The sequence below is a fragment of the Varanus komodoensis genome, unplaced genomic scaffold (assembly GCF_004798865.1).
Source record: "Varanus komodoensis strain SLA01 unplaced genomic scaffold, ASM479886v1 scaffold19, whole genome shotgun sequence".
In the NCBI taxonomy this organism is placed as follows: Eukaryota; Metazoa; Chordata; class Lepidosauria; order Squamata; family Varanidae; genus Varanus; species Varanus komodoensis.
The window spans coordinates 361,236-386,465 of NW_025335550.1; the positions used below are offsets into that span (position 1 = coordinate 361,236).

The window sequence follows — 25,230 nt, forward strand, 5'->3', positions numbered from 1 at the left end:
TGAGATTCATAAACCTGAACTGGATTGGACTGCAAATTGTTTTCAAGAAAGGCTTCTTGAGAATGGGCATCTGTTCCATTATTTCTTTTAAATCTGATTTACCGCATCTGAGGAAAAACTAGGCAGCAAATGGTCTTCAAGAACAGCATCTTGAACAATGACATTTCTATTATGATATTTAATTTCAAATACAAGTAAGTTGCCTTTATGGGTGAAAACCCAAGGCAGCATCTAATAATCAGCATAGAATACATAGAACAAAAATATCAAGCTATTAACAAGAACCAGTAATAATAAAAACCTTTAGCTAGTGCAATGCAAAAATGTGATACAAGCAAGCCAAACCCCTGAGCAGCCAATAATATCCATTTATGGAAATACCATAGGAAATAAGCTTTTAGTTCTCTCTTAAACCCCCAGCCCTGGAGTACCCCAGATGGCAACATGTTCTTGAATGTGGGGTCTATGCTTTAAAAGCCTTGTGCTCACTAGCCAAGTTGTTCTCCAGGGGAAGGCACCTGAGTCGGGCTGCAGATCTTAAACTGCACGTTGCCTGAAGGCAAGTGACCTGATCCCAAACCATTCAGACTTTTGCAGGGTTTTACAGCCATAAAACTCTTTGCGTTACAGCTTCAGCCTTTAAGAAAGTTAATTCCTTTTGCTTCTCCCTAAAGCTACCATTTCTAGTAGCTTAGAAACTGAGCAGTGAATCTGAGTGTCTCCAGATCTCACTCTTTTCATGGACTCACAGTAGCAGCCGTCACTCAGCCAAAGCCCCCGAGCTGCATGCAATTCAGGGATAACAATCTTGGCCTCCTCTGCAGGGTTGTCATAAAGATTTCCAGGATAATCTGCTGTTTTCACCAACTGACATCATCGGACTCAAAAGTGCTTCGTTTGGGGTTGGCTAATTTCAAGATACTGTCTTGGTTAGCTGGCTGGACAGGTGCCATAGTGCCAGATGGTCATTTCTGTAATTGCATGGGAGAAACTCCCTGTTAGCTAATCGGTGCTGCAGCAGCCCTTGTCGCTGGCACCTCTGCAACCTCTTGCAGGACAAAATGGAATTACAAGGCCCAGCCAGCACAGAGGAGCTCCCTTTAAAACATCCGGACCTTCTCCCTGCCACTAGGTTAGGCCTTGTCCCAGTCTAGCAAGGGTGAGCTGCTTGTGGAAAGATGTCTGACTCTAGATCTCTTGCCTGCACAGGCAGATGTCTGTCTGAAGTGGCCTCAGGATGGGACCCGGAGAAAATGTCTACAAGCCCTTTGCTGAAATGCACATAGCCCTGCTGAAGGAGAGTCTTGTAAGACTGTCATGCCCAGATTTTAAAACCAAGATGGCAACCCGGTGCCCTCTCCTGCTGTTGTGGACTTCAGTTTCCACAACCCCTGGTCATAACCATCTGGGGCTCATGGGAGTTGTAGTCCAAAGCATCTGGAGGGAGACTAAGTCAGCTAAGATGGGTTACATCACTTCAACTGTTTCACTGCATGCTGTACATTCCCATCGGATGGATGGTTTGAGGCAATCAGTTTTGACACACGGATCATGTGCTAGAAAAGAGGGCTGGGAGCATTTATGTTCATCCGTCCCTCCTCCCTAAACCAGCCCGAGACATTGTGTTGTGAGAACCGACAGCTGCCAGGAGGTGCATGTGATTGTGCAGAGGGTGTTGGCAGTGCTCAGTCTCGGCCCTGGGTCTCAGCCGGTTGCTGGAGGATAGCAACCCTCAGGGCCAGTGACTTCCATATTCTGAAAAACTTTTTTTCCTCATTTAAAAAGATTTCTGCACTACCCTTCAAATTTTATTTTTTAAAATGTCAAGGTGTTTTACAAGAAAAATGGTAAATAATGAAAAAATGTCATAAACTAGAAATAGCCATGTTTAAAGCCATCTGAATGTAATCATGGGTGAGTTCCAGAGGAGCGATCACCATGGTTCTTTTGCTGTGTCTTACGGCGACCCGAGGAATAAAGCCCTCCTTCAAGGCAAAACAGCAAGTCTGGTGGGCGTCCTGAAAGGACTAACAGATTTGCGGAGGCAAAAGCTTGTGGAACAGGAAAGTGCAGCAGCTTCGGGAAGTGTTCTCCTTTGGGATATCCGTCCTTCCACATACACATAAGTACAGGTAGAAATGGCAGAAGGGAAGAAGAGAGATCATTAACAAAAATCCAGCAAGCACATCAGTTCAGGAGATTGGTATGCATCATTGCTACATATAGCATATGTAAATAAATGTGATCTGTTCCAAAAAAATGCACCATCCAATCAGAGCAGACATGACCCTTTCTAGCTGGAAGGACATTGGTGAAACAAGGCTGAATAGCATACGCAAACCCCTCGGAGGAGAACCATTGATTTCTGTTGCAAGCTACCCACACGCAGTCCCTACAAGACGTTCATCTCAGTAGCTTCACACTGGAGCCTTTGAAACTTTTTTGCCGATGTTGAGCAGCTCATCCCTCCATTACACAATGTCCAGTGAGACTGAAATGCTCCCTTGCAGGATGGATGTTACCCATGTTTAAATTTCTGGCTTGTGTGCTTGTGTTCTTCTGCATGCAGGCACAGTCCTTTGGGCTTTCCCTGACCAGAGAGGTTATGCCTGATCTGCAGGACTGCTCTCCCTAGTGCAGCCCTCCGGACCAGCTGGTGCTGAGTGGCCTCAGGGTGACTTTGCCAAGCTTTTTTCCAGAACCATAATTGGGTAGATAAACATTCCGATTTGTGTTTGTAGTCCAGCGACAGAGCAGTTACGTTTGGATGCAGAGCGTAGCGCTCGGCCTGGTTGGGCAAAGTTAGTGGACTGCGTTCCACAACTTGAGATCTTGTATAATAGGATGGCATACAAAAGCTTTTAATGAATTATAAATAAACCTGGCTTCCCCTCAAAAGCATGTGGAGGGCAGCATGATGGCTTGGATGCCTCGCCTGGGGGAAGAAAATGGCTCCGGCTTCAGAGCTGGGAATCTGTGCTGGAACCACCCTGCGGCCCCTTTGCAAGCACAGGATGGAGAGGGCGCTCTGTGGGCCCAGAGGGGAGGAGAGCGGGAGAGGGGCCACCCGGGCACTGCTCTGGCCTCCGCCAAAGCATCACAGCTCCATGGCTGAAATCGCCTGTGGGGCAGGAGGGGCAGGAGGGGAAGGCCACTTCTGCGTTCCTCTCACCTTGTTTGGAGGCTTACGGACACATTCCACTTAAACAATGGCTTTCTGTGAGCTCTCCCATCCGGGGGCCTCCTCCTCCTCAGGCCAGAAGCATCGCCCGTTACTGCTTCCTGGTTCCTCCCCAGAAGCACAACCGGCTCAGGCCAAATCCCATGCTTCTTTCATAGCGTGAGGGCTGAAGCCACAGCAGGTCCAGGAATGCTGGTCCCAGACGCCAACCGAAACATTTTAAGCAGGACGCTGGACACCCTGCAGAGCAAAATGCTGGCCACGCCTGCAGCTGCTGCTGCCTGAATTTCCCCAGAAAGTTGCTGGGCCCCAGCAGGTGTCTGCAGCCTCAGCCAGTGTTTCGCCACCTTAGAATCATAGGCTAGAAGAGTTGGGAGGGGCCAAAGGGCCATCAGGTCCAACCCCTTGCTCAGCACAGGCCTCCACATTAAACCCTCCCTCTCACATCTTGAATGCCTCCGGTGTGGGAGAACCCACAACCTCCCTTGGTCTTTGGTTTCATTGTTGTATTGCTTCAACAGTCAGGAAACGCTCTCTAGCCGGAATCTGGCTCCCTGTTACTTGATCCTGTTGTTCTGTGTACTGTGCTCTGTGCTCTGGGATGACAGAGAAATTATCTTGTCCTTGCTCTTTGTGGCAACCCTTCAAGTACTTGAAGAGTGCTATCATATCTTGTCATCCTGAGCTAACTGTGCCCAGTTCTTTCAACCTCTCCTCATAGGGCTTTGCTTCCTGTTTCCTGGTCATCTTCGTTGCCCTCCTCAGATTGTTCTCCAGCTTGTCTGCATCTTTCTTAAACTGTGGTGCCCAGAGGAGAACTAGTACTTTACGTGACTTGGAAGTAACGCTGCTCGTAATGCAGTTTACAATAGCAGCTGCCATTTTTACAGCCACATCACTTTGTCGACTCAGATTCAGCTTATGACATACAACAATCCACGATCCTTCTCACTTGCGGTATTGTTGAGCCAAGTGTTCCCCATCTTGTAACGAGGCACCTGGTTTCTTTTACCTAGGGGCAGAACTTGGCATTTGTCCCCATTGAATTTCACTGTGTTATTTTCAGTCCAGCGCTCCAACCTGTCAAGATCATCTTGGACCTTCTTTCTGTCTTCCAGGGTATTAGCTATCCCACCCAGTTTAGCGTCATCTGCAGTTCTGATCATCGTTCCTTGCACTTCCTTATCCAAATCATTGATAAAAATGTTGAAGATCCCTGGACCCTGGACTGAACCTTGCCGCACCCCACTGGTTACCTTTCCCCAGTTTGAGGAGGTGCCTTTGGTGTGCTCTCTTACAGTCCGATTCTCCACCCAGCTGTGGATCCACCTGATCATTGTCCCATCTAGCCCAGTTTTAGCCATTTTGCTAACTGGATATTGAAAAGTGATCCTTCCACAGATTCACTTATGGAAAGCTTGTTAACCGTTTTTCTTCCTCCAGAGAGTAAAGTTTGACCATCTTCTTGGGTCTCTTCCAGGGCCATGCCTGATCCTGGTGGGGCAGTCTGAGGACCTCAATAAGCCATCTAGCAATGGGCAATGTGTACTGAGGGCAGGGACTTGGTCAAAGTGCTTCAGGCCACATGTACCGGGAATTCCTCCTTCATGGGCAACAATTGCAATCCCCGTCAAAAATGGGGTTCAGTGGGTTACTTGTGCCTCTCAGGGTGGGATAGCCACATGCTGAGCCAGTTGCTCATGCAATCCCGGACACCGGGGGGGAGGGGAGGTCACAGAGGTGTTATCGCTCAATCTCAGGTGGCTGAACACCACTTGTTCCTCTAAGAGGTTGGATGCTGACTGCATGGGGGGTCACATAACTAGGCAGCCTCGTTTGTAGCTGAATTAATTGGACAAATTGCTCCACCAAGGACAGCCATGCGTCACCACCCACAGAATCGAGAAAGAGCTATCTATCTGCCCTTTCTGTGTCCAGGCCAGCTGAGATTTTCCGTGTTTGGTCAATCAGGCTGCAGGCTCCACTCCTGGGGATGTGCTTCTGTCAATCCCATTCAGTTTCAGCTTCTCAACCATACCACCCCCCCCCCCCCGCCGAACTCAAAGACTTTGGTTTCTCAGAAATAACACTGCTGGATTGCTAGTCAGCATCATTTATGGTCAGAACTACAAAGGTATTTGATCATCTTCAAACCTCTGATTTTCATTCTTGATTAATTAAAAGGTTCTTGGCAAAAGCTTTTCATTCTGGTTTGTCTTGCGCCTGTCCAAGAGTTTCATCTCTAGCGGCACATTATAAACACTCCTGGCCCTCCCTGTTCACTGTGGCTGAGTGTGTTCAACAAAATACAATCAGAGTCCTTTTCCATTACTCCTAGCTGGGGAATTCTGGAAAACAGTCTGCTTTGAACACTGTAATTTTTTCAAAGGAAAGTAAACCTTTCTTGCCTTAACCTCATTTCATGCCTCCCACGAGTTACTGCTGAAATTGGGGTGGGGGATACTTTGCATAGGGTTTTTTTTTTCCCTAGCATGAACCCTCCCTGCATCCAGCAGTCACCCCATCTTGTATTCATTCTTGCTCTGCGCAAAGTTCAGAAGCGCTTGCCTGGGATTATGAAACACGCTCAAACACCTTTCTTCTCGGCTTCAGCTGCGCAGCGGCAGGACTAGCCCAAGACACGTTCCTGCCCGAGGCAAAGGGCAAAAGGCTCCCCTCCCACTCCTCTGGGCGCAGGAGTCCTGCTTGCCCCGGCAAGTCAGAGCTGGTGTTCCCCAATTGAGAGCCAGTGTGGCGTAGTGGTTAGAGCATGGGACTGGGACTCAGGCGATCCGGGTTCGAGTCCCCACTCAGCCATGGAGCCCACTGGTGACTTTGGGCCAGGCACAGGCTCTCAGCCCAACCTACCTCACAGGGTTGTTGTTGTGGGGATAAGATGGAGGAGGAGAATAATGTAAGCGGCCTTGAGCCCTTTGTTGGAAAGAGGCAGGATATAAATTGAAAAATAAATAAATAAATTGCCGAGGAACATGAGCAAGAAGTGTGCTGGCACACATGCTTGTGGGCAGCGAGTTGGCCTGTGAGGAGAATGCTGGTCCAGATGGCTCCTTGGTTGGTCTGGTCCAGCAGCGTCCTGTTCTTAATCCAACCGGCCTGGCAGCTGAATCTTGCTCCAGTGCTGGGAATGAGATGGCATCTCCCGCTGCGCCCGCGGGTAGCAGGCAAACATGGAGACACCCACAGTCTTGCTCCGCAGCATCTACTGCTGCTCCTCGCCTCTCGGCAGCTGCTGCCTGAGCTGGCAGCTCCACCCTGTCTAATGGATGGGCCGGCCCTGTGTTACAGCACCTTGCGTCCTCATGCTCTTTTTTTAAAAAATTGGATCCAAAAGCATAAATGGGGTTAAAAAATATTGTACATGGTGTTCTTGCAATATAATCATGATGATCTTTGTGCTCTTTGCAGAATTGGTTAGTACCTGTGGGTTCCTCCGCATCCATTAAGGGACATGGCTGAAGAAAGCGTAAGACACAGAAAGCAAAGTTCAGACCAAGGAATGGAGGTGCAGTCTGGCAAGGAAGGCAAGAAACCGAAATCTATGAATCTACAGAGAGAGGCAAGACTTTTGCAATAGATTATATTTTACAATATTGTGATAATTTTAACACTGTGGCTTAAAATAAGTGAATGGTTTACATACAAACATTTTTTCTCCATCACTATTTTGCAAGTCGTAATTCCTGTTTTAGCAGTTTAGCAGACAATATTGTTGTGTGCTTGCCCGTTCTCCAATTTGTGAGAAGTTTGGGGGCAGCACTTTCTTGGGTTTTTTTTCCATTTGAAAGAAGAGATCACTGCAGACTTTTACTTCAGACCTAACGTTTCTGTATTATTTGGGTTTCTTTTCACAAATACAAGTTGAACCCTGATGGGAGGCCATCAGCATAGTACTAGTATGAGGAGGCATTCCAAGGCCCCCAAAGGATCCCCAAGGAGAAACACCCTTTGCTTTCTCGCGCTCAAAGCTCACCCTCTCCAAGGCTGTGCCTGGTCTCATTTACACTGGAGCACCTTCTGACACGGGTGCAATTGGGTCAGCAGGCTTTTGCTTCTCCCATGGCATATGGTGCCAGTTCCTGCCATGCAGATTTTATAGTACTGCTCCTTTTCCAAAACAAACTTCTCCTGAAACTGCATTAAGTTTGGTCCATACAGGCAGAGTCCCGCAACATGATCGTAGTGGCATCCCCTCTTGTGATGACATTTCTCATGCCTGGGTCCATGTTGGCACAATCCTTACAGCAGTAAGAGGAATCTCCTTCCCTGTTTTTGATTGGTTTTTGCACATGTGCAGAGTCACCTGTCCCTTCCAAGGAAAAGACCAAACCACAGGGGCTCTTGCCCCTCAGACCCCTGTGCAGGTTGTCTAGGTGCAGTGTCTACCTGTCCAGTCATGCGCACCCCCTCATACCTCCAGAGGGGAGCTTGAGTGGGAGGAGCGCCTTGCACTATGGCACGGGCAGCGCTATTGCCAGGCCTGGAGCTGTGATCCTCCGCCTGGTGATGCTCCTGCATTGTCTCCTCATGTGGCACCGAACTGCCGCTCGTTTGTGTCCGCAGCAGGCCCTGGTGCAGTTGTCTCTTGGGCACCTACCTGTGGGAAAAAAAGACGTGGGGAAAAGGGTTAAGCACGCTTTCTCGTGCACCACTTCCCAGTCTTCAAAGCCGCTGACCAAAGCTGCTCGCAGCGACACGAAAATGCCCAGGGATCCTCCTGGCTGCCCAATTTGGCCACACGCAGGGTTGGTTTTCCGGGCTGCCGCTGAGGTCCAACGCAGTGCGAGGGAGCCGCTGCCAGTCACAAGAGCCTCTGGACGCCTCCTTGCTGTTGCTGCCTGTGCACCCTAGCCTTGGGGCCAAAGACCTGGGGCCAAACCAAGGACTGTGCAGGTCTGCGGGCTCCAAGTGACCAACCAGGACATGGCAGGTCCTTGGGGCACTGGGGCAGCTGGATGTCAGGTTCTTGTAGTCATTATGGTGCTCTGCCTCGAATCTGAAGGGGGAAACTGGGAACAAACTATTACGTCTCCCAAATGAGGGTAGGTGCACTTTTTTTGTTTAGGTGCAAAGTTGTGTCTGACCCTTCCCAACCCATGGTCAACATTTCTCCAGGCTCTCCTGTCCTGCACCATCCCTCAGAGTCCACCCAAGCCCACTACCCCGGTCACCCAGCCACCTCAGCCTCTGCCGCCCCTCCTCCTTTTGCCTTCAAGCATTCCCATCATCAGGGTCTTCTCCAGGGAGTCCTTCCTTCTCATTGGGTGGCCAAAGTATTTCAACTTCACCTTCAGTATCTGACCTTCCAAAGAACAGTCGAGGTTGATTTCTTTTAAGATTGACTGATTTGATTTCTTTGAAGTCCAAGGAACTCTCGGGAGTCTTCTCCAGCACCACAATTTAAAATCAGTGCATAGAAATGGTCAAACATGGAATAAGGGGTGAGGAGAAGAGGAGAAACAGGGGCTGTGTGCTTCACAGCTGAAGTAGCATGCAAAACAGGTCCAGGATCTAAAATTAACTCACTGCATTGCTGTCTCCAAGCTCAGGCCGGAGGGAGGAGAATCAGTGTCCTCTACTTTCTTGCCCTCTCCCGCTTGGTGGTTGTGCGGATTCACTTCAGAGCAAAAGGCAAGCTCTTGGGCCATGGACACGACTGAGGAGGGGGACTTGCCCAGTGGGGGAGCACTTCAAGCTTATGTCCCTCTTCCTCCACCCCCTAATTTGGAGGCTCCTTTATTGATCAGCTGAGAGTTATTTTCTTAGATACTCTCACTTCTGCTGGAAGACACGAACTCACTTGCTACATGCTGTTTGTAAAAACGGCCCATTATCAAGCCAGCAGGCCCAGTTTGAATGCTCCAAACAGCCACTAATTAACTCGGGTGTTGTGTTAGCACCTGAGTTAATTAGCAGAGCACTGGTTGCTAAACATGGAAATAATCACGAAGCCCAGGGAAACTTCTGCTCCATGGAATGTTTGGTTAATGGTTGCATTGCAACACAGCTTGTTACTGGCATCACTTTGCTTGTTAATGGTGATAAAAGGCTAAGTGCACAGGCCCTTTTTGTGTTCCCCGCAGCCCCACTCGCCGGGCTTAAAATGACTACTGCCAGCCATTTCCTTAGTGCTGAACACGAAAATGGCTAGTCCAACTTGCTCCTTAATCTGGGCTGCAGTGGAAGAAACGGATTAAAGTCTCCCCACTTTCTGGGCTAGCGCGCCTGTCCTGGTTGGCTCTGCACACTTAATCTGGAGTAAAAAACAATGTGTACACCAGGTTGTAGCCAATCAAATTAGTGCTTTTGGAGGACATATTCCTGTAGGAAGTAGGTACACCCAGTAACGAGCACTCAAGGTGACGAACTGGTCTATCGAAATAGACCTCCATTGTTGGCTGCAGCAGTGAACAGATCAGTGGGTCAGAGAGTTGCTGGTCTGATAGAGTGAAGGCTACTGCAAGACATTTCGTATGTTCTTAACCAAATAGTCTTCCGAAGGGTACAAAAACCTAGCTGCATAGTGTATCACTGCCCCCTGCGATTCATCTTCTCCATTTACAAGAAGCTGGCAATTTTCTAAGATCTATACATTTGTTCTTTGGGGACAAGAGTTCCTGTTAAGAAAGATTACACCTGCTGTGTGCAATGCCTTTTCCCAATAAAATGGGCCACCCACCTGCAGGACCCCCTCCCCAACTGAATCTCGGGTCTAATTCTCCCCACCAACACACACACACACACACACACTATATTGAAGATTAAAATTATTAGAACGAGGAACCAGTGTCCCTCCAGATGTTTTGCACTACAACTTTCCTCACCACTGTCCATTAACCATGCCAACTAGGGCTGATAGGAGTGGGTACCCAGCAGTGTCTGGAGGATTACTGGCTCCCCGCCTCTGTATTAAAACAGCCAAGCTCATGCTGAATTCATTTACCTTTGTTTTTTTTCCAAGGTTGGTCTGATCAGCGGCATCTGTGTCATTGTCGGGACTGTGATAGGTTCGGGGATCTTTATTTCTCCCAAGTCAGTACTGGCTAATGTTGGAGCCATCGGCCCTTGCTTAATCATTTGGGCAGCCTGTGGAGTGCTTGCGACTTTAGGTAATCCCTCTCTAGAGTGTCCAGCTCTGTGTATTACAGAAAACTAAGCTCCTTCTTCTTTCAGCGTCCTCCATGCATCCCAGTTATGACTGATAAGCATTTGAGCCGTGCTTCAGAATTAGCATATTCAATTCAGCAGAACAAATGACCAACTAAGTCATTGTTCTGAAGCTGTAAGGCAGCCTTCTGCTCTCTTTGCTTCCTCTTCTTTTCTGCAAATCATCAAAAGAAGGGAACCAAGCAGTGTATCTTATGCTGCAGTTAAATTGTCAGATGGGGAAGGCCTGGGTTCAAATCCCCACTCAGTCATTTAGCCTTCAGGGTGACCTTAAGCTTTTCTGCACATTAGTTGGCTGCTAAGGTGCTGTATCTACTTTCAGGTTTGTGGCAGACATAAAATCCGAGCATTGCAGGAAGCTTTCCTGCATTTCTGCCACGTAACCTCTAGGCAGCGCTGTGGGAAAAGAGAATAGAGCAAATACACACAGACTTTTTAAGTGTTTTCTTAGCTTTCACAATTAAATATCTCACTTTGTATCAAATAGCTCTTTTAAAACTTGCCAGACATGCTCCTTAGATACAGAAGGAAAACTGGAGGGTCGCAGCCTTGTCTGAAGAACCCATAAGCAACTGTGAGTAGGGAACAAGACATGCACAATTAAGTGTCTTGTGTAGAAGAAGGGGTTTGGGATAGATGTCCTTGTGGAGGAGAAACTAGGGCATTTCCATAGCAACCCAAAATGGTAGGCCAGGTAATACTAATTCCCTGGGGGTGGGGAGAGAGAGAGAGAAGGGGCTGGCTGGCTGCACAGTCCACAACAAAAGATGCACTTAATTTGAGCCCTTATGAGAAGCCAGGGACCTGCAGAATCCAGTGCATGTTACAAGCAACGCCACACAGGAGCCACGCTGAACCCAAGACTGGCGCTGGTGGCTCAGGGAGTGCTCCCTATAACCCAGTTCTTTTTGTTCCTCAGGAGCACTATGCTTTGCAGAGCTTGGCACGATGATAACAAAATCAGGAGGCGAATATCCATATCTTATGGAAGCCTTTGGCCCTATCCCAGCATATCTGTTCTCTTGGTCCAGCCTGATCGTCATCAAGCCCAGTTCCTTTGCCATCATTTGCCTCAGCTTTGCCGAATACGTGTCGGCTCCGTTTTATCCAGGATGTGACCCTCCCATTGTAGTCATCAAGTGTCTTGCCACAGCGGCCATTGGTGAGTATCCAGCTTTTGGTAAGAGAAGAAGTTTACTGGAGAAATGAATTAAGGTGAAGTGCTATCACCCCCCACCGCCGTCACTGCTCCAGAGCCCCAAACCTGGCAGCCACTGAGGTTCCTTTGTCCGGCGTGGCGGGGCCCAGCAGGACACGAGTGGCAGAGACTATCTTTGCCTCACCGTCCTCTGAGTGCCTTTATTTTCACTAGAAGGGGTTTTTAGCATCTCCCACAAGAATTTGCGGGGGCGGGGGCAGCTCAGAATAAATGGCCTCTCAGAATGGCCTCTCCAGTTTCTTCCCCTCCCTGTCCAATGGAACACCCACTTTCCCCTCCCAGAGCTTAATTTTCCAACCTCAGAGGGGGAACCTTCCAAGGCTGAAGTGCCCTTTCTGAGCTCTGAAGGGGTTTTCTGAGCCTTCCTAAAGTTCTCGGGGTGCTTCCCCAGGGATCACAGGATCCCTCTCTGAGCAACTAACAAGCACCAGTGTCTCAGGGTGGGTAGGATGGGGGGTTTGACATTCCCTTAACATTTGCCTGCCTTGAAGACTTGCCAGGATAGCCATGTAGCGGCGCATCCCACACCGGGTCAAGGCACTTGCTGTCTAGCTCAGAATCGTCTGCTTCATTGGCCGTGTGGTCTGGGGATAACTGAAGCTGCAGTCAGACACACTGTAAGGAGGGTGCCACATCGAAGGAGGCTGGTCTGTTGTGGCTCACAGGAAGGGCACATGTGAAGGCTGTGATTGCAGGAAAAGAAATGAGGGTCTCTCGCGAAGAGATTCTGGCCACAACGTTCAGGATCCTGGGAGAGCCCTTTCACACCTCCTTGTTCCACGGTCTTTTTAAGGACAGATGTTGGCGCTGCTGTGTTGAAGTCGCTGAGCTGCGTCCCCTCCCCAGTTGCACGGAAAATGCTACGGGTGCCATCCTGGCTGGCTGCGGCATGCTGGGAGCTGAGAGGCGTTTTCTTCCTAGGCATGCCTAGGAGGCACCTTGAGGCTGACCGTGCGATCATCCTGTGGGGCTGCACATTAGTTATAGCTAGCCCAGTCCTAACTTTAGACAGAGTAAGGCAGTTGCCACATGGGCAGATGCTGTGAGACAGCAGCGAGGCGCCGGAGAAAAGTGCTGTGGGCCACACGGCCCACTCCGTGCTTCCGAAGCAGCCTGCGGGCCCAGGCCCAGGCCCGTGCTGAAGCGTGGTTCGGCCGCGGTTCAGGCATGCAGCCAGGCATGATCCCCTAATAGCCACGAGGTGCTTCTGTCCACCGAGTCCGCATCTCAGGACACGCACCAGCTTTGATCCTGGTTTTGAGCATCCTCACTTGGGAACGTTAAGTCTGGCTTTCTTTAGGAAGGAAGAAAGGTGGAAGAAGCAGTGGGAAACATGGGAACTTTGCCAAAGGAAACTGACAGCATCTGGGCACCTTCTTGTAAAATTCTAAGAAGGAGGCAGGGAAGCCACAGAATAAAAGCCTCACTGAAATTGCCCCTTTTTCAGACTAGCGTTGAGACCAGAGAAAAAACTCATTCGTGCATTCGCTCTAATGTCTCTCTGTCCCCTTTTCTTAGTGGTCATAACCACTGTGAATGCACTGAGTGTGAAGTTGGCAAGCTATGTTCAGAATTTTTTCACTGCTGCTAAGATGGTGATCGTTGCAATTATCATTGTGAGCGGCATTGTGCTCCTCGCCAAAGGTACGTCCTGTCATTGTTACAGCTTCTCTCTCTCTCTACACACACACACACACTATATCTCTCTATACTATATATACTATATATATAGTATAGCACCTGCTCTGGTAAAGACTGGATTTTATCTACGTTTGGTGAGGTTTGTGGGTTGTTTTCTTTTCTTTTCTGGCAAACACCCATTCTTATTGACATTTTAATCCCATCTTCCTTGTTAAGTAAATTAAGAGCAGTTCATATCGTATATGAGACATAACACACTTACATAAAAGCCACATTTTATTCCAATGTGTTTAAAAATCCAACTTAGAATAATTAAAGATCACATTCCATCAGCAACAAGAAGGTTGCATTTAAATAATGTATATCTCACTTTTAAGTAAATTAAAGTTCACAGTGGTTGACCACAAAGATTAAACTATCCAATCATTATTCAAGAGTGAAGTGGCAATAAAAGTGGAAACAGGAAGAATAAAAATGGCAAAGCATAAGCATCTTGAGTACAACACACTATCTAATTCAAAGCCTGTGAAAAAAATATTATCATTACCGGGTGGCTAACACTTAATAGGGTACTCAAGCCGAGTATCTCTGAGGAACATTTTCTGTCTCTGGGGTGCCAAGCCTGAGGAGTCTCCCTGGTGATCCTTCCAGCCAAGTGCAGAAAGTAAAGATAGTGCGTTGTGGTCAAAGTGTGGAATGGACAAGATCCCCGATGCAGTGAGAGCAGCTGGCTGCGTTTTGAAATAAGTGAAGTAAAACACATTCCCATCTGAAGCCATCTTCTGCAACCTGGCCCTGCCTGCAGTTTGAACTACTGGATATTTTGGACTCCCTGACTGTGCTTCAGGCTGGCTAGGGCTGGTTGAATGTGAGACCCTAAGTCCAGCATCAGTGACAGTAATCCTGTGCTTCTTGAGAGAGCACCCCAGAGAAACCCTTCCGGGCTCCGACAATGCCCTGACCTCCAAAGAGAGAGGTGAAGGTCTGCCTTGTAGCTGGCATGCAAGGAACCACATGGTTAGCCCCCCAGGCCTGCCCTGCCCTGCCACATGTACTGTAGCCAGTGTGAACCGGCAACGGTAGTTGTTGTCTCTGACATATGGCCAGCCCATGAATGAAAGTCCTCCAAAATGAGGGCTGTCCGTAACAGCCTATTCAGCTCTTCTGAATCCAGGGCTGTGGCTTCCCTTGTGGATTCGATCCATCTCACATTTGGAGACAAGGTTAGGAATAATATCAACGCAACGAGATGTATGGCATCTTAAAAACTGTGTGTTGTGGTGAAGTTTCCATGGACTAGATCTCAGTTCATCAGATGCTAATATGGTTTTTATTTTGCTTTTGCAGGACATACACAAAACTTTACAAATGCATTCGATGGTCCCCCTCTTTCAGTTGGTGCCATCAGCCTGGCATTTTATAATGGACTCTGGGCATATGATGGATGGTAACATATGTTTATTACTGTCATTTGCAGTTAAAGTATAACAGTTTATATCTGACTTTAATTTCCAAGAACCAGAGCAACAAACACTGCTCTAAGAAGCTTTCATGACTAACAGAGATGAAAGGAAGCCAAAGCCCCATTCACTTCTGTGGAGGAGGGCTGAGCGCACTGTTCCCTTTGGCATTCGCAACCACAAGGTGATGGTTGCTAGTTTAGCTCTTCTGAACACAAGCCCGTTATGCTCAGAACGTGGAGGAGCAATTTGTCCTCAAGGCATATCTTTTCCTCTGTACAATCCCCAGATGAAGCATCCTTCTCAGCCACTGCAGTTGGTGTCAAACTCAGGGCTTGCTTGCTTTTCACAAGATGCCTTCATGGCCCCTTCCAACTCTCCTGTTCTGTGATTCTGTTCTATGAGGTACTCCTCCACCTCCTTCACATCTTCTTGGTTGCAGCTGGGTCATCTGTTCGCCCTGCCTGTCTGGATCTAACCCTGCCATTGCCTCAAGGAGAGGGCCAGGTATTGAGAAGCTGCTCCTCCATCTCCACACTCTTGTCCAGGTGAAGCTTGGAGAGGGCAGGTGAACAGGAAGTGACAGGAAAGAGGCAGAGTGGGAGGGCTGATAGCTCTAGTGTCAGGATAGCTACTTTGCATCGAGAAGGTCCCCAGTTCAGTTCCTGGCTTCTCCAGTAGGGCCAGGAGAAACCTCAGAGTGTCATGGCCAGCCCGTGTCAACAATGCTGGGCTAGAAGACCATCCCTGTTACTGCAGCCTGCTGGCCGGCAGTGGGGCCACTGCAGGGGCAGGGCCTCAGCGGACGTCCACGGATGTCTGCTCTCCACCACTGCACCATTCTCAGCTCCTTGGCTTCTAATTGCCAACGCTCTCTGGTCCTGCTTGCATTAGATTTCACTTGCTTTCCAGCCGCCAGAAACTTCTCAAATGAAATACTTTTTCTTGTTCTGGGGTCTGCCAGGTTTATATACAATATACCCCTATGAAGTCGCGGTTCAGCTTTCGCGGCCTCAGTCTTTGGTGGAATTTTCCCTGGGACCGAACTAATACCGTTCACGGAAACCCCCGCAATTTCGCGGAAACCACTGATTGGCTGCTGCCCTGTGACGCATCTCCGGTGTTCGCTGAGTGTTCTCCGTTTTGTTCTTCTTGAAGCCCTAGGATGCCGCCCAAACGCTCCACACCTTCTAAGGCTTCTGGCAATGAACCTAAGCGCCAGAAGACGTTTAAACACTCCAGGAGAAAGTTGAACTGCTGGATTTGCTCCGGGAACTTAAAAGTTATGCTGCAGTTGCGAGCCATTATGGCATCAATAAGAGCACCGTACGCTACAGAAAGAATAATGAGGCAGCGACATATTTAGGGTTTAAACTATACAAATAGGCATTTTTACCACATTCAAAATTCACAGTTTTTCACAATTTGCGGGTACTCTAGGAATGCAACCCCTGCGAATTTCGGGGGACTACTGTACATAATACTATTTGTACAAATTATATAAATAACACTTAAGCACAAATAATGGTGTAAGTGCCATGTAATGGAGAGATTCTTAGGAAGCTTCTCGGCTTGGTATTTGTTGCTTTCAGGCATCTTTTGAGTACTACCTGGATACAACCGCTAGTACCAGGTATGACTGTTACTAAGTCAGCCAAATTGAGAGGGTCGCCATTATCTCCACGAGGTTTATTTTCCTCAGAGCCTTTCAGCTCCTTCACGCAGAGCTTCCATCTGGGCACCGGGAGCACAGCCAGGTGCTTCATATGTGAGACACCGGCTTGCATGTGCAAAGTACCTGCCCATCTAGCCTGATTTCAGGCATGGAGAACAGACCCTGGCATGCACTTGCTGGCGTAGTACTGAGGACGGCACAGAAGGCCATCTATGACTTGGAAGCCTGACCGGTGTGAGTCAGAGGGTAGCTCTTAACACAGAATTATTCTGTTCCATTTTCTGTTGTCATCTTCATATTCCTGACACAATGGCACAGCTTGTGTAACTGACGGCTAAAACATTAACATGCTTTAATTTCCAGAAATTCAAGCAGAGCTTGGACTTCATTAAGGGTGCAGGTCGCATGGGGGCAGAAAGTTTGTGACTAGGGCACAGGGCTCCAGAGTGCAGGTGAAGGGGGAGCGTATGAAAGGCACAAGGGGTACCACCCGACAGAGTTCAGTCCTCTTTAATGCACGCTGTGCTTGATGGCCTGTTCTGTGCAAGTCCAGATAAAAACTACAAGAGCAGAGAAAAGTGGCTTTGAAGTTGCCCCCAGACAGCAGGCTGAGGCAGGATGCAGGCCATCTGCTCAGTCTTCCTTGTCGGTGAAATGCATGATATTTGTCTTCAAACGAAAGAACAGCCGTTATATCCAAATGGGTACGTGTACCTGTGAATGGTCATGTGCAAGATTTCAGGCAAACCCTCCTCTTCTTTGTCGTCACCTGGGGTGCTGAGTTCCTTTTGTTCTTGGAGATCCAAAAGTGGCTGCCCTAGATAGAATGTTCTTGGGGTTACCATGTGTCCAGTAGCCCAGCTTAAAGAGGACGAGCCCTAATAAGAAAGGAGAGCAGGAGCCATGACTTGGCTGTCAGCAGATAGTGCCTGAGCAGCAAGCCAGGCAAGCACATGGGGTGAGATGTTCTGGATCCCTGTCTGAGTTTTAGTAATTGTGTCATGGGGCAGGGAGTCCCCATGGCTGGCTTCATCTGCAGAGTACCCTGTTTCCCTTCTGTTGCTGTAAAAGCTCTTTTGATAATAAATGCACTTGTTGGGAAGTGTACTTGGAAATATATCCCACTGCATTCTCCGGGGCTTTGGTCCCAACTTAGCATGGATGGAATTGCAGCCTTGAAAAGTAATGCTCTCTTCCTCTTCCTCTTCCTCTTCCTCCAGGAATCAACTCAATTATATCACAGAGGAGCTCAGAAATCCTTTTAGGTATGGAAAATGTGACATGCACCAATGAAACACCAATTCCTCATATTGTGGGTTGACTGATGAGCAGGAAAGAGTGAGCAAAGAGCTGCCGTGTGCCAGCCACTTCTGCCTGAAATCAGCAATCTGCAGCAGCTTGATGTCCAAACCTGAGCACTGGGTTGTTTAAGGGCTGAACAACCCAGAAATTAAAGACAGGTGGCTTGCCAGTGGCCACCTCCCCCTTCCCAAGCCCCCAGTGGCCATCCCTGCATTCACACAAAGAGGCTCCACACCCATATATATGATGCACACAGATCACAAGGAACCTGTGGTTTGTTGCTGGGTAACTGCTGCATTATTTAGCCGCTAAACAAACCAGTGCTTGGGTTTGCATGCCACCGTCAACAGGTATGGCCTGGCTGATTATAGGTGTTGATTCAGATGGCATGCGAGAGGAAGCTCTCCCACCATTCTCTTCACATTGTGGGTTGGTTAACCCAGATCTGTGATTCTGAATGCAGGGTAGTCCGAAGGCGCCTTGAAGTACCTGTTGTCTCCTTGGAAACCTGTTGTTGGACAGAGGGTCTGCTTCCTTGCAGGATTACCTCTGTTTGCCTCCACTCTTTTGCTCTGCTGGTAATTTGGGAAATAAGCAAACATGACCAAGATTCCGTAAGACTCCAAAGCTCTCTTTCAGCTGGAGCAAAATGAGCCGACTATGGCAAGCTGTCCTGGGAAGTTTTCCCTTCTCAGTGGAGTGGGGACACATAATAACTCCATGTACTAATCAGGCATTTCTGGAGACTGTTTATGTTCCTCTTTGGGGAGAAAAGCCTCAAGGCAAATTACAACAATTAAACCAGCCACGGAGCCTACCAAGGAAACACATTCATCACAAAAAAACTAATGCTCAAAAATATTTTGAGCCTCATTTTCAGTAAACGGGCAAGAAAACATATTGCTTGTGACATCCTAGTGATTTAGCTCCCTAGACAACAGAAGCTGATGAACAAGGGATGAATGTTCAGTCAATTAATAATTTCAACTATTATAAGTCAAGCTTTCCACTCAATTAAAAAGGTGTTCCAGACTAATGGGGCAGCAGATTTATTTTTAAAAAGAATTATTTGTAGTGTAAGTGCTTACAAAAACCTGGGAAGGGAGGTGCCAGCTTTGAAGTGGCATTCCCTTTATTATCCTAGGAGGTTTTCCGGCAGTAGCTACATGGTGACCTGCTGAGGATGGTGCAGCTGTGGGCCAGTGGGATGGACCATGTGTCCTTTGTCCTTTTCCACTTCTGATCCCAAGAAGGAAGGCCTCTTTGAAGAGGCTACAAGCTGTAACAGCACACAGCGTGTGCCTATTTATTTTTTTTAGAACAACTGCTTGCTCCGATGGAAGGTTATGCAGATTTAACCCCCCAGAGGCTACTGAGAAACCAGCAGGTTGTTATGCTTAGAGTGCCAGGCAGGGATTTGGGAGATCTGGGTTCTAGTCCCTATTTGGCCATTGAACTCACCGGATAACTTGGACCCATCACTGACACGAAGCCCAACCTACCTCACAGGGTTGTTGTGAGGATAAAATACAGGGCAGGACGAAGCTCACGGGCACCCCATGAGATCCTTGGCAGAAAGTTAGAATATAGCAAATAACCAAATAAATGTTTATTTAAAGTGCCTCCATTCCCACAAATAGCTGTCATAAATGAATGCATAATGTGAGACTTTAAAAAGCAGTGAGGACTTGGTGGGAGGCGGAATCAATAACCAGAGTGATGAAAAATGTCTACTGTCATGTGACAAATCAACTAAGATTTCATGAATCATGTGTAAACCTTCACGTATACTGATAGCACTGTGTATTTATATTTAGAAATCTCCCACTGTCTATCATTATTGGAATCCCACTGGTCACTGTCTGTTATGTCCTGATCAATGTTTCTTATTTCACGGTTATGACGGCAACCGAACTCCTGCAATCGCAAGCTGTCGCTGTGGTAAGCCCGGATGGGACTTTCTACAGGCGGGGAAACATTTTGGCTTCAGGAGTGGGCAGCTATTAAAAGCACAGCGCTCTGGCATAGTTTTGAGGGGATGCTCTCTGTGCGTACGCTGTGGAATCTGCAGCTTGTTTGCTCAGAGGTGGCCCTTCGGGCCAGAGCCGTTCTGGACCTGATGTTTGTCACCCGGGGTTTGTAAAAATAGATAGCCTGGGCTCAGGGACAACCCAGATTGGAACCATGGCATGGGGGAGGCCTCTGTAACCCTTTGCCCCACCTGTGGTCACCCTCAGAATTCCCTCCTGCAAACTAGGCTCTTCCCACCCAAAGCAGAAGATTTTGTGCCACGTCCATGCTTCTTCTCTTCCTACCTAGGCCTCTGCGGCACAAGCTTCTCTCTCCCGCTCCTTGCGGTCACCACTCCCCCTGGCCAGAGTGCCCTTGCACGGCCGTATGGGAAGCCTGGCAGCCTTCCTGGGCTGGGGCTGGCTGCAGCACAGAGGGCCGAGCAGTTGGCATGAGGTGTTGGCGAAGCACTGGGAGCCCTGGAGTCCTGCCCCAGCCACCTCCGCCACCTCCCTTCTTGCTGCAGAGAATGCCATGCTGGGGAAGCAGCTGGCAAGGTTCTCCAGAGCATCTGCTGGGTGGAGGGGGTGGGGCTGAGGCTGGGCAACAAGCCATAGATAAACCATGTTGAATCCATGATTCAACAGCAACCAGTATTCCACCCATACTCCAGGTTGTCTTCTTTGTCCAAATGCGGTCTTCACAGTGTTGAGTATCTTGGCTATGCCAAGTGGTGGCAGTGCCAATTAAATCAATTTTAACTCCAGGTTGTAACTGAACAAAATGTGGAAAAATCAAAGGGTGCGAATACTTCTGCAAGGCACTGTATTATTGTATTTTTTTCCATTGCAGACCTTTGGGGACAGGGTTCTGTACCCTGCTTCTTGGATCGTTCCGCTCTTCGTGGCATTTTCTACCATTGGAGCAGCCAATGGGACTTGCTTCACTGCTGGCAGGTAAAACCGACTTATCTGGGCTGGAATTCTATGGCTCAGATTAAAGTTGCCTGTTTATCCCACCCCTCAGTATTCAGAGCGCAGGGTGGCTCCGCTCTTCTGTGTTCCTGAGACTGGTAAGACTTCAGCCACAATATGAGGTCACAAAACCTGTGCTTCCAAAGCACCTGGGCAGTGGCACAGATGATGCAAAGGAGCAGCCCACGTTGTTCGGTGATACCAGCGGCTGGGAACATACATGGGAGGGTCCCTTTGCGTTCATGCAGGACTCCTGACGGGCTGTTCCACAGACGCACTCATTCTCAGCCTCAGCAATGTGATTGCAAGACCTAACAAAGACGCATTCTGCAATGAAACAGGAACACTCTTGTTTCCAAATGCAGAACTGAATGCAAAGATTGGCACCTCTGTAACCTTTAAAAATTGTGTATGGGTGGGAATTTCAGTATGAGCAGCTTTTCTTACACATCCCAGAATAGCTTGCACCTGCCAACATTGCCGACTCTTCAAAACGCTTACAGACACAGGAACTGGGCCCGCATTTCCATTTGGCCATCCTGTTGGAGCAACTTCTCTAACCAAAATAATTCGCCTTTCTAGGCTTGTTTATGTAGCTGGTCGTGAAGGGCATATGTTAAAGGTGATGTCTTACATCAGCATTAAGCGATTAACTCCAGCACCTGCTATAATATTTTATGTAAGTATGAGTTCTGAAGTTTTGAAAAAAGATCTTTCTGCTTAAAATGCATACATACGAAGAGAGAAAAACACTTCAAAATCTATTTCTGCAATCTAATTTATCAGAAAGCCTTGGATTATGTGCTTTTAGTTTATATGCAAAAGTGTCTTTTATAAAGAGGGGACCAAACATTAAGACTGCAAATTTCAAATCAACGAGAGACGAATCTTGAGTAAGCTGCATGTTAATTAAAGCCAATATTTCAAAGATGCCATCAGCATTGTTATATGCACAACTGCTATTAGCCATTGCATTAGTAGCTCTCCAACACTGTGAAATCAGCATTTTCTGTTTTTATCCTTCTCGTCTCTTTTGCTTTCAGGGTGCAGTAGCTGTTATTTATATCATCCCAGGAGATATCAACACGCTCATCAACTACTTCAGCTTTGCGGTCTGGATATTCTATGGCTTAACTGTACTGGGGCTCATTGTGATGCGCTTTACAAGAAAAGGTCTGGAAAGGCCTATCACTGTAAGTATCTCACCAGAAGATATTCCTAGGACTGATTTCCTCACTGGGCAGATGCTACTGGCTTGCCGAGGTTCTGCAGGTGGTGGGAGCTGCACTTAGAGGTGCAGAGTGCTGCTGGCGAGATGCATGGTAACAAGTTCTTCCATTGTGCTTCCAGATGTTCTAGCAGCTGTTTTCTTTGTGCTCTGGCTGTTTGCCTGTGATTCGCAACTGTCAATCTTGATTTTATATGCCACCATTCACATAAGCTCCATGCCCTTAAACCACACCTTAGTCGATAGTCCAGTAAATACATTTTTTCTATTCAAGTGCTGGTCATAATATATATTTTCTACTTTGATATGGGCTTAACAGGAGCTAATTCTTTCAGAAAAGCTGATCCTTTCAGAAACTTGTGTGAATTAAAAACTGGCCTCAGTACACCTCCCTTACACTGTCCCCCCACTCATTTCTTCAGCTACCTGGGTGTAGATATTTCACTTGTTTCTGTTATACCATCCTTGATCCTTGCAGCTTGTTCAGCGTTTGCATCAGCCTCGATATTCTGTCATGGAATCAAGTAAGGTGGCAGATTTGTCAAAGGCAGAAAGTGAATTAGAAGATGCCGTGCTGATCAGAAAACAAATTCTCTTAATCCTGTAAGACCTACTTTCCAGCAAGCCTAAATCTGCTTCCAATTTTGCTGTGATAGAATTCCAGCTTTGAACAGTTTTCATGGGCGGCTGTAATAGTCATTACAGTGCCTGAGGACGGTCTGTCCTCTCCAACAAGAATGAAACTCTACCAGTGCAATAATTCAGGGAACTTCAAATTTCTCAGTGTTGCCTTTACCCTTCTGTCTTGCAGATACCTATTATCATCCCCATCATTGTGACCCTCGTGTCCATCCTGCTTGTCCTGGCACCCATTATCAGTGCACCTGAGTGGGCATATCTGTACTGTGTGCTATTTATTCTTAGTGGATTTGTCTTTTATATACTTTTCGTTCACTACAAATTCAGTTGGGCTCAAAAAATCTCAAGTGAGTATTTTTTCTGGATGATTTCCCTCTAAGCTGGGTTTGTGATAAAAGAGTCTGGGCCTGGTCACTTAACCCAGAGGAGTCTTATTCCAAAAGGAAGCAAGCAGGGTATAAGAGCAGGTGGGATGTGTAAGTTAGAGGTAATTATATGAATGAACCTGAGTGGAATTACTTAAACCTAAAACAGAGCTTGCTCAGTTTTAGAGACAGGAATATTGTCTCTTCAAATCATTTGTGCTTATAGTTCTTTATTGCAAATTGCATGGGAGAGATATTAGGAAGCAACAATATAAAATGTAATTTGCTTATTTTTAAATTTATCTGAATACTTATATACCATCCCATTCCCATAAGCTCTAGGAAGTTGTGTTCTGAAATGTATCTATGTGTACCACTTTTTCTTCTGAAGCTTCTCCTCTGCTTTTCAAAGTCACATACCAACTAAAAATTGGATAGACACCATTCCAAGAAAAAGAGCACAGTTTGCTCAAGAGTGTGATTAATAAGCTACAATGGTCTATTACCCACTTCTGTGCTTGTTGGCTCATTTCCCCAGTCACTTGTGCCTGCTGCTGATTATTGCAACATCTGAACCTGCCAAGGATATGGTACATTGGGATAGCTAACCAGCCACCAAAAGCCCATTGCTTATTGTGGGGTTGTGATGTGGTCTGGCAACCACCCCCAACAAGAACCCAGGTTTGGCCAAAACAAGCAGCTATACCAGGAATTGGCAAGCTGGTACCTGCAGACGCTACAATCCAGCATGTCTTGCGTAACTCACAGTGAGCCGCAGATATATGAACCAGATCCGTGTACATAGTTACATTAATAATTGATCCCCCTGCTGTTTTGTTTTGTTTTACTGGATCTTCCAATTACAGAAAATTCTGCTTGGCCTATCCTACTTCCATCAGGTAGCTGAACCTGTAAGCCTTCCTTCCCCCATTTTTAAAAGAACTTCAGACTTCTCAGTAAATCTGGAATTTGTAGGTAGTTTGATAGAGAACTGGTCCTTTGAAGGTTCTAAGTGGTTTCTCAATGCGTTTGAACATGTAGCAAAGACTGCAAATAATTAATTGTCAGAAAATGTCTGAATTATGGGCATCGTCCCTCATTATACCCATCATCGTGTCAACAAATAACAAACTGGTTGCTATCAAATCACCACTTCACTTGACAAATTAAAAATAATGCATGAATAGAACAAAATGGAACTACAGTTTCAGTGGAACAGTGTGTTACTCTGCCCTTTTTATGACCTGGTGATTAGTTTGAATAGGCATTTTGCAATTTCTGGAACTATGTGTTGGAACCTTGAAAAAGGCAATTAGGATTGACTTCAAGATAACTTGGAGTTCTCAGCATTAAATATACTATCTGGTAACTAAAAAAGTGAGTCAACATAGCGCAGAAATTGAGCTATTGAGAAAGAAGAGTTTCTGGGCAAATCCATTTCTCCTAATTTGGCCACAGGACAGTAATCTGGCTCATGCAGTCAACACTGTTATGAATAGCTATTTGTAAAAGTGGAAATGTGTAAGCAACGTTGCCAAACCAATTTTTAAAAGTGACTAAAACATGACAACTTTTGCATTTCAGGGCCCGTCACCATGCACCTTCAGATGCTTCTGGAAGTTGTTCCACCAGAAGAAGAAACTGAGTAAGTTCCAAACACTCCACCCACACAGAAGCAAAAGCCTAGAAACAGCTCGGCACACATGTTGTGTCATTCAACTTCCATGCATACAGCTGTAAGTGCTCCAGGGGCACACTTACGAAACACCCTTTAATCGCATGCCACCGTACCATCTGTTGTTATGCTGTTACAGACTTTTATTTCTGCAGCACTTAGAATTCAAAGATTTGTAACATTCTAAGACGACATGTGGATGGGGGGAAAGTCCAACCTGAGGATTTGTGGACCTCAGGATGGAAGCAATTACATTTAAGAATTGAGAATTACTTTTTGTTTGGCACGTGAACAGAACAGTATCACAGTGCCATCTTACCAGCAAACATACATGGAAGTATAAAGATAAAACTTCATGTTTTAAACATGTTTTATAGATATGCAAAGTCAGAAACTGAAAAGAAATGGCAGATGAGCCCGAGAAAGAAATGTGATCAAGGGATAGCTGCAGCTCCAGTCCTTTAGGAGTTAAGTCAGGAAAAAGTTTCACAGTGAGAGTACATGTTTACAAGCTAAGCTTCCCTGTATGTGTTACTTCAAGGAAACATGAAACAGATGGTAGTGAGAGTTTGTGTCAGCATTCTGGAAGGTCTTCACAGGGTTGATGACTGGGTATAAGAGTAGGGACAGTATCAGCCGTTCACCATAAGGACGAAAGTCATTCTTTGTCAGCAAT

The 25,230-nt window shown here is 47.1% G+C and overlaps 1 protein-coding gene across 1 annotated transcript in view; it reads left to right on the plus strand.

Moving 5' to 3' along the window:
- Positions 1-24,653, plus strand: part of SLC7A9 (solute carrier family 7 member 9) — a 31,901-nt gene extending 7,248 nt beyond the window's left edge. Inside the window, exons 2-13 of the mRNA XM_044428009.1 lie at positions 6,608-6,758; positions 10,161-10,308; positions 11,286-11,528; positions 13,104-13,229; positions 14,574-14,673; positions 17,582-17,626; positions 19,481-19,604; positions 20,526-20,629; positions 21,230-21,326; positions 21,691-21,840; positions 22,687-22,861; positions 24,464-24,653. Coding sequence (XP_044283944.1) covers positions 6,651-6,758; positions 10,161-10,308; positions 11,286-11,528; positions 13,104-13,229; positions 14,574-14,673; positions 17,582-17,626; positions 19,481-19,604; positions 20,526-20,629; positions 21,230-21,326; positions 21,691-21,840; positions 22,687-22,861; positions 24,464-24,528 — 1,485 coding nt within the window. The 5' untranslated portion in view covers positions 6,608-6,650 and the 3' untranslated portion in view covers positions 24,529-24,653. The remainder of the gene's footprint in view (positions 1-6,607; positions 6,759-10,160; positions 10,309-11,285; positions 11,529-13,103; positions 13,230-14,573; positions 14,674-17,581; positions 17,627-19,480; positions 19,605-20,525; positions 20,630-21,229; positions 21,327-21,690; positions 21,841-22,686; positions 22,862-24,463) is intronic.
- The last annotated feature ends 577 nt before the right edge of the window (positions 24,654-25,230 follow it).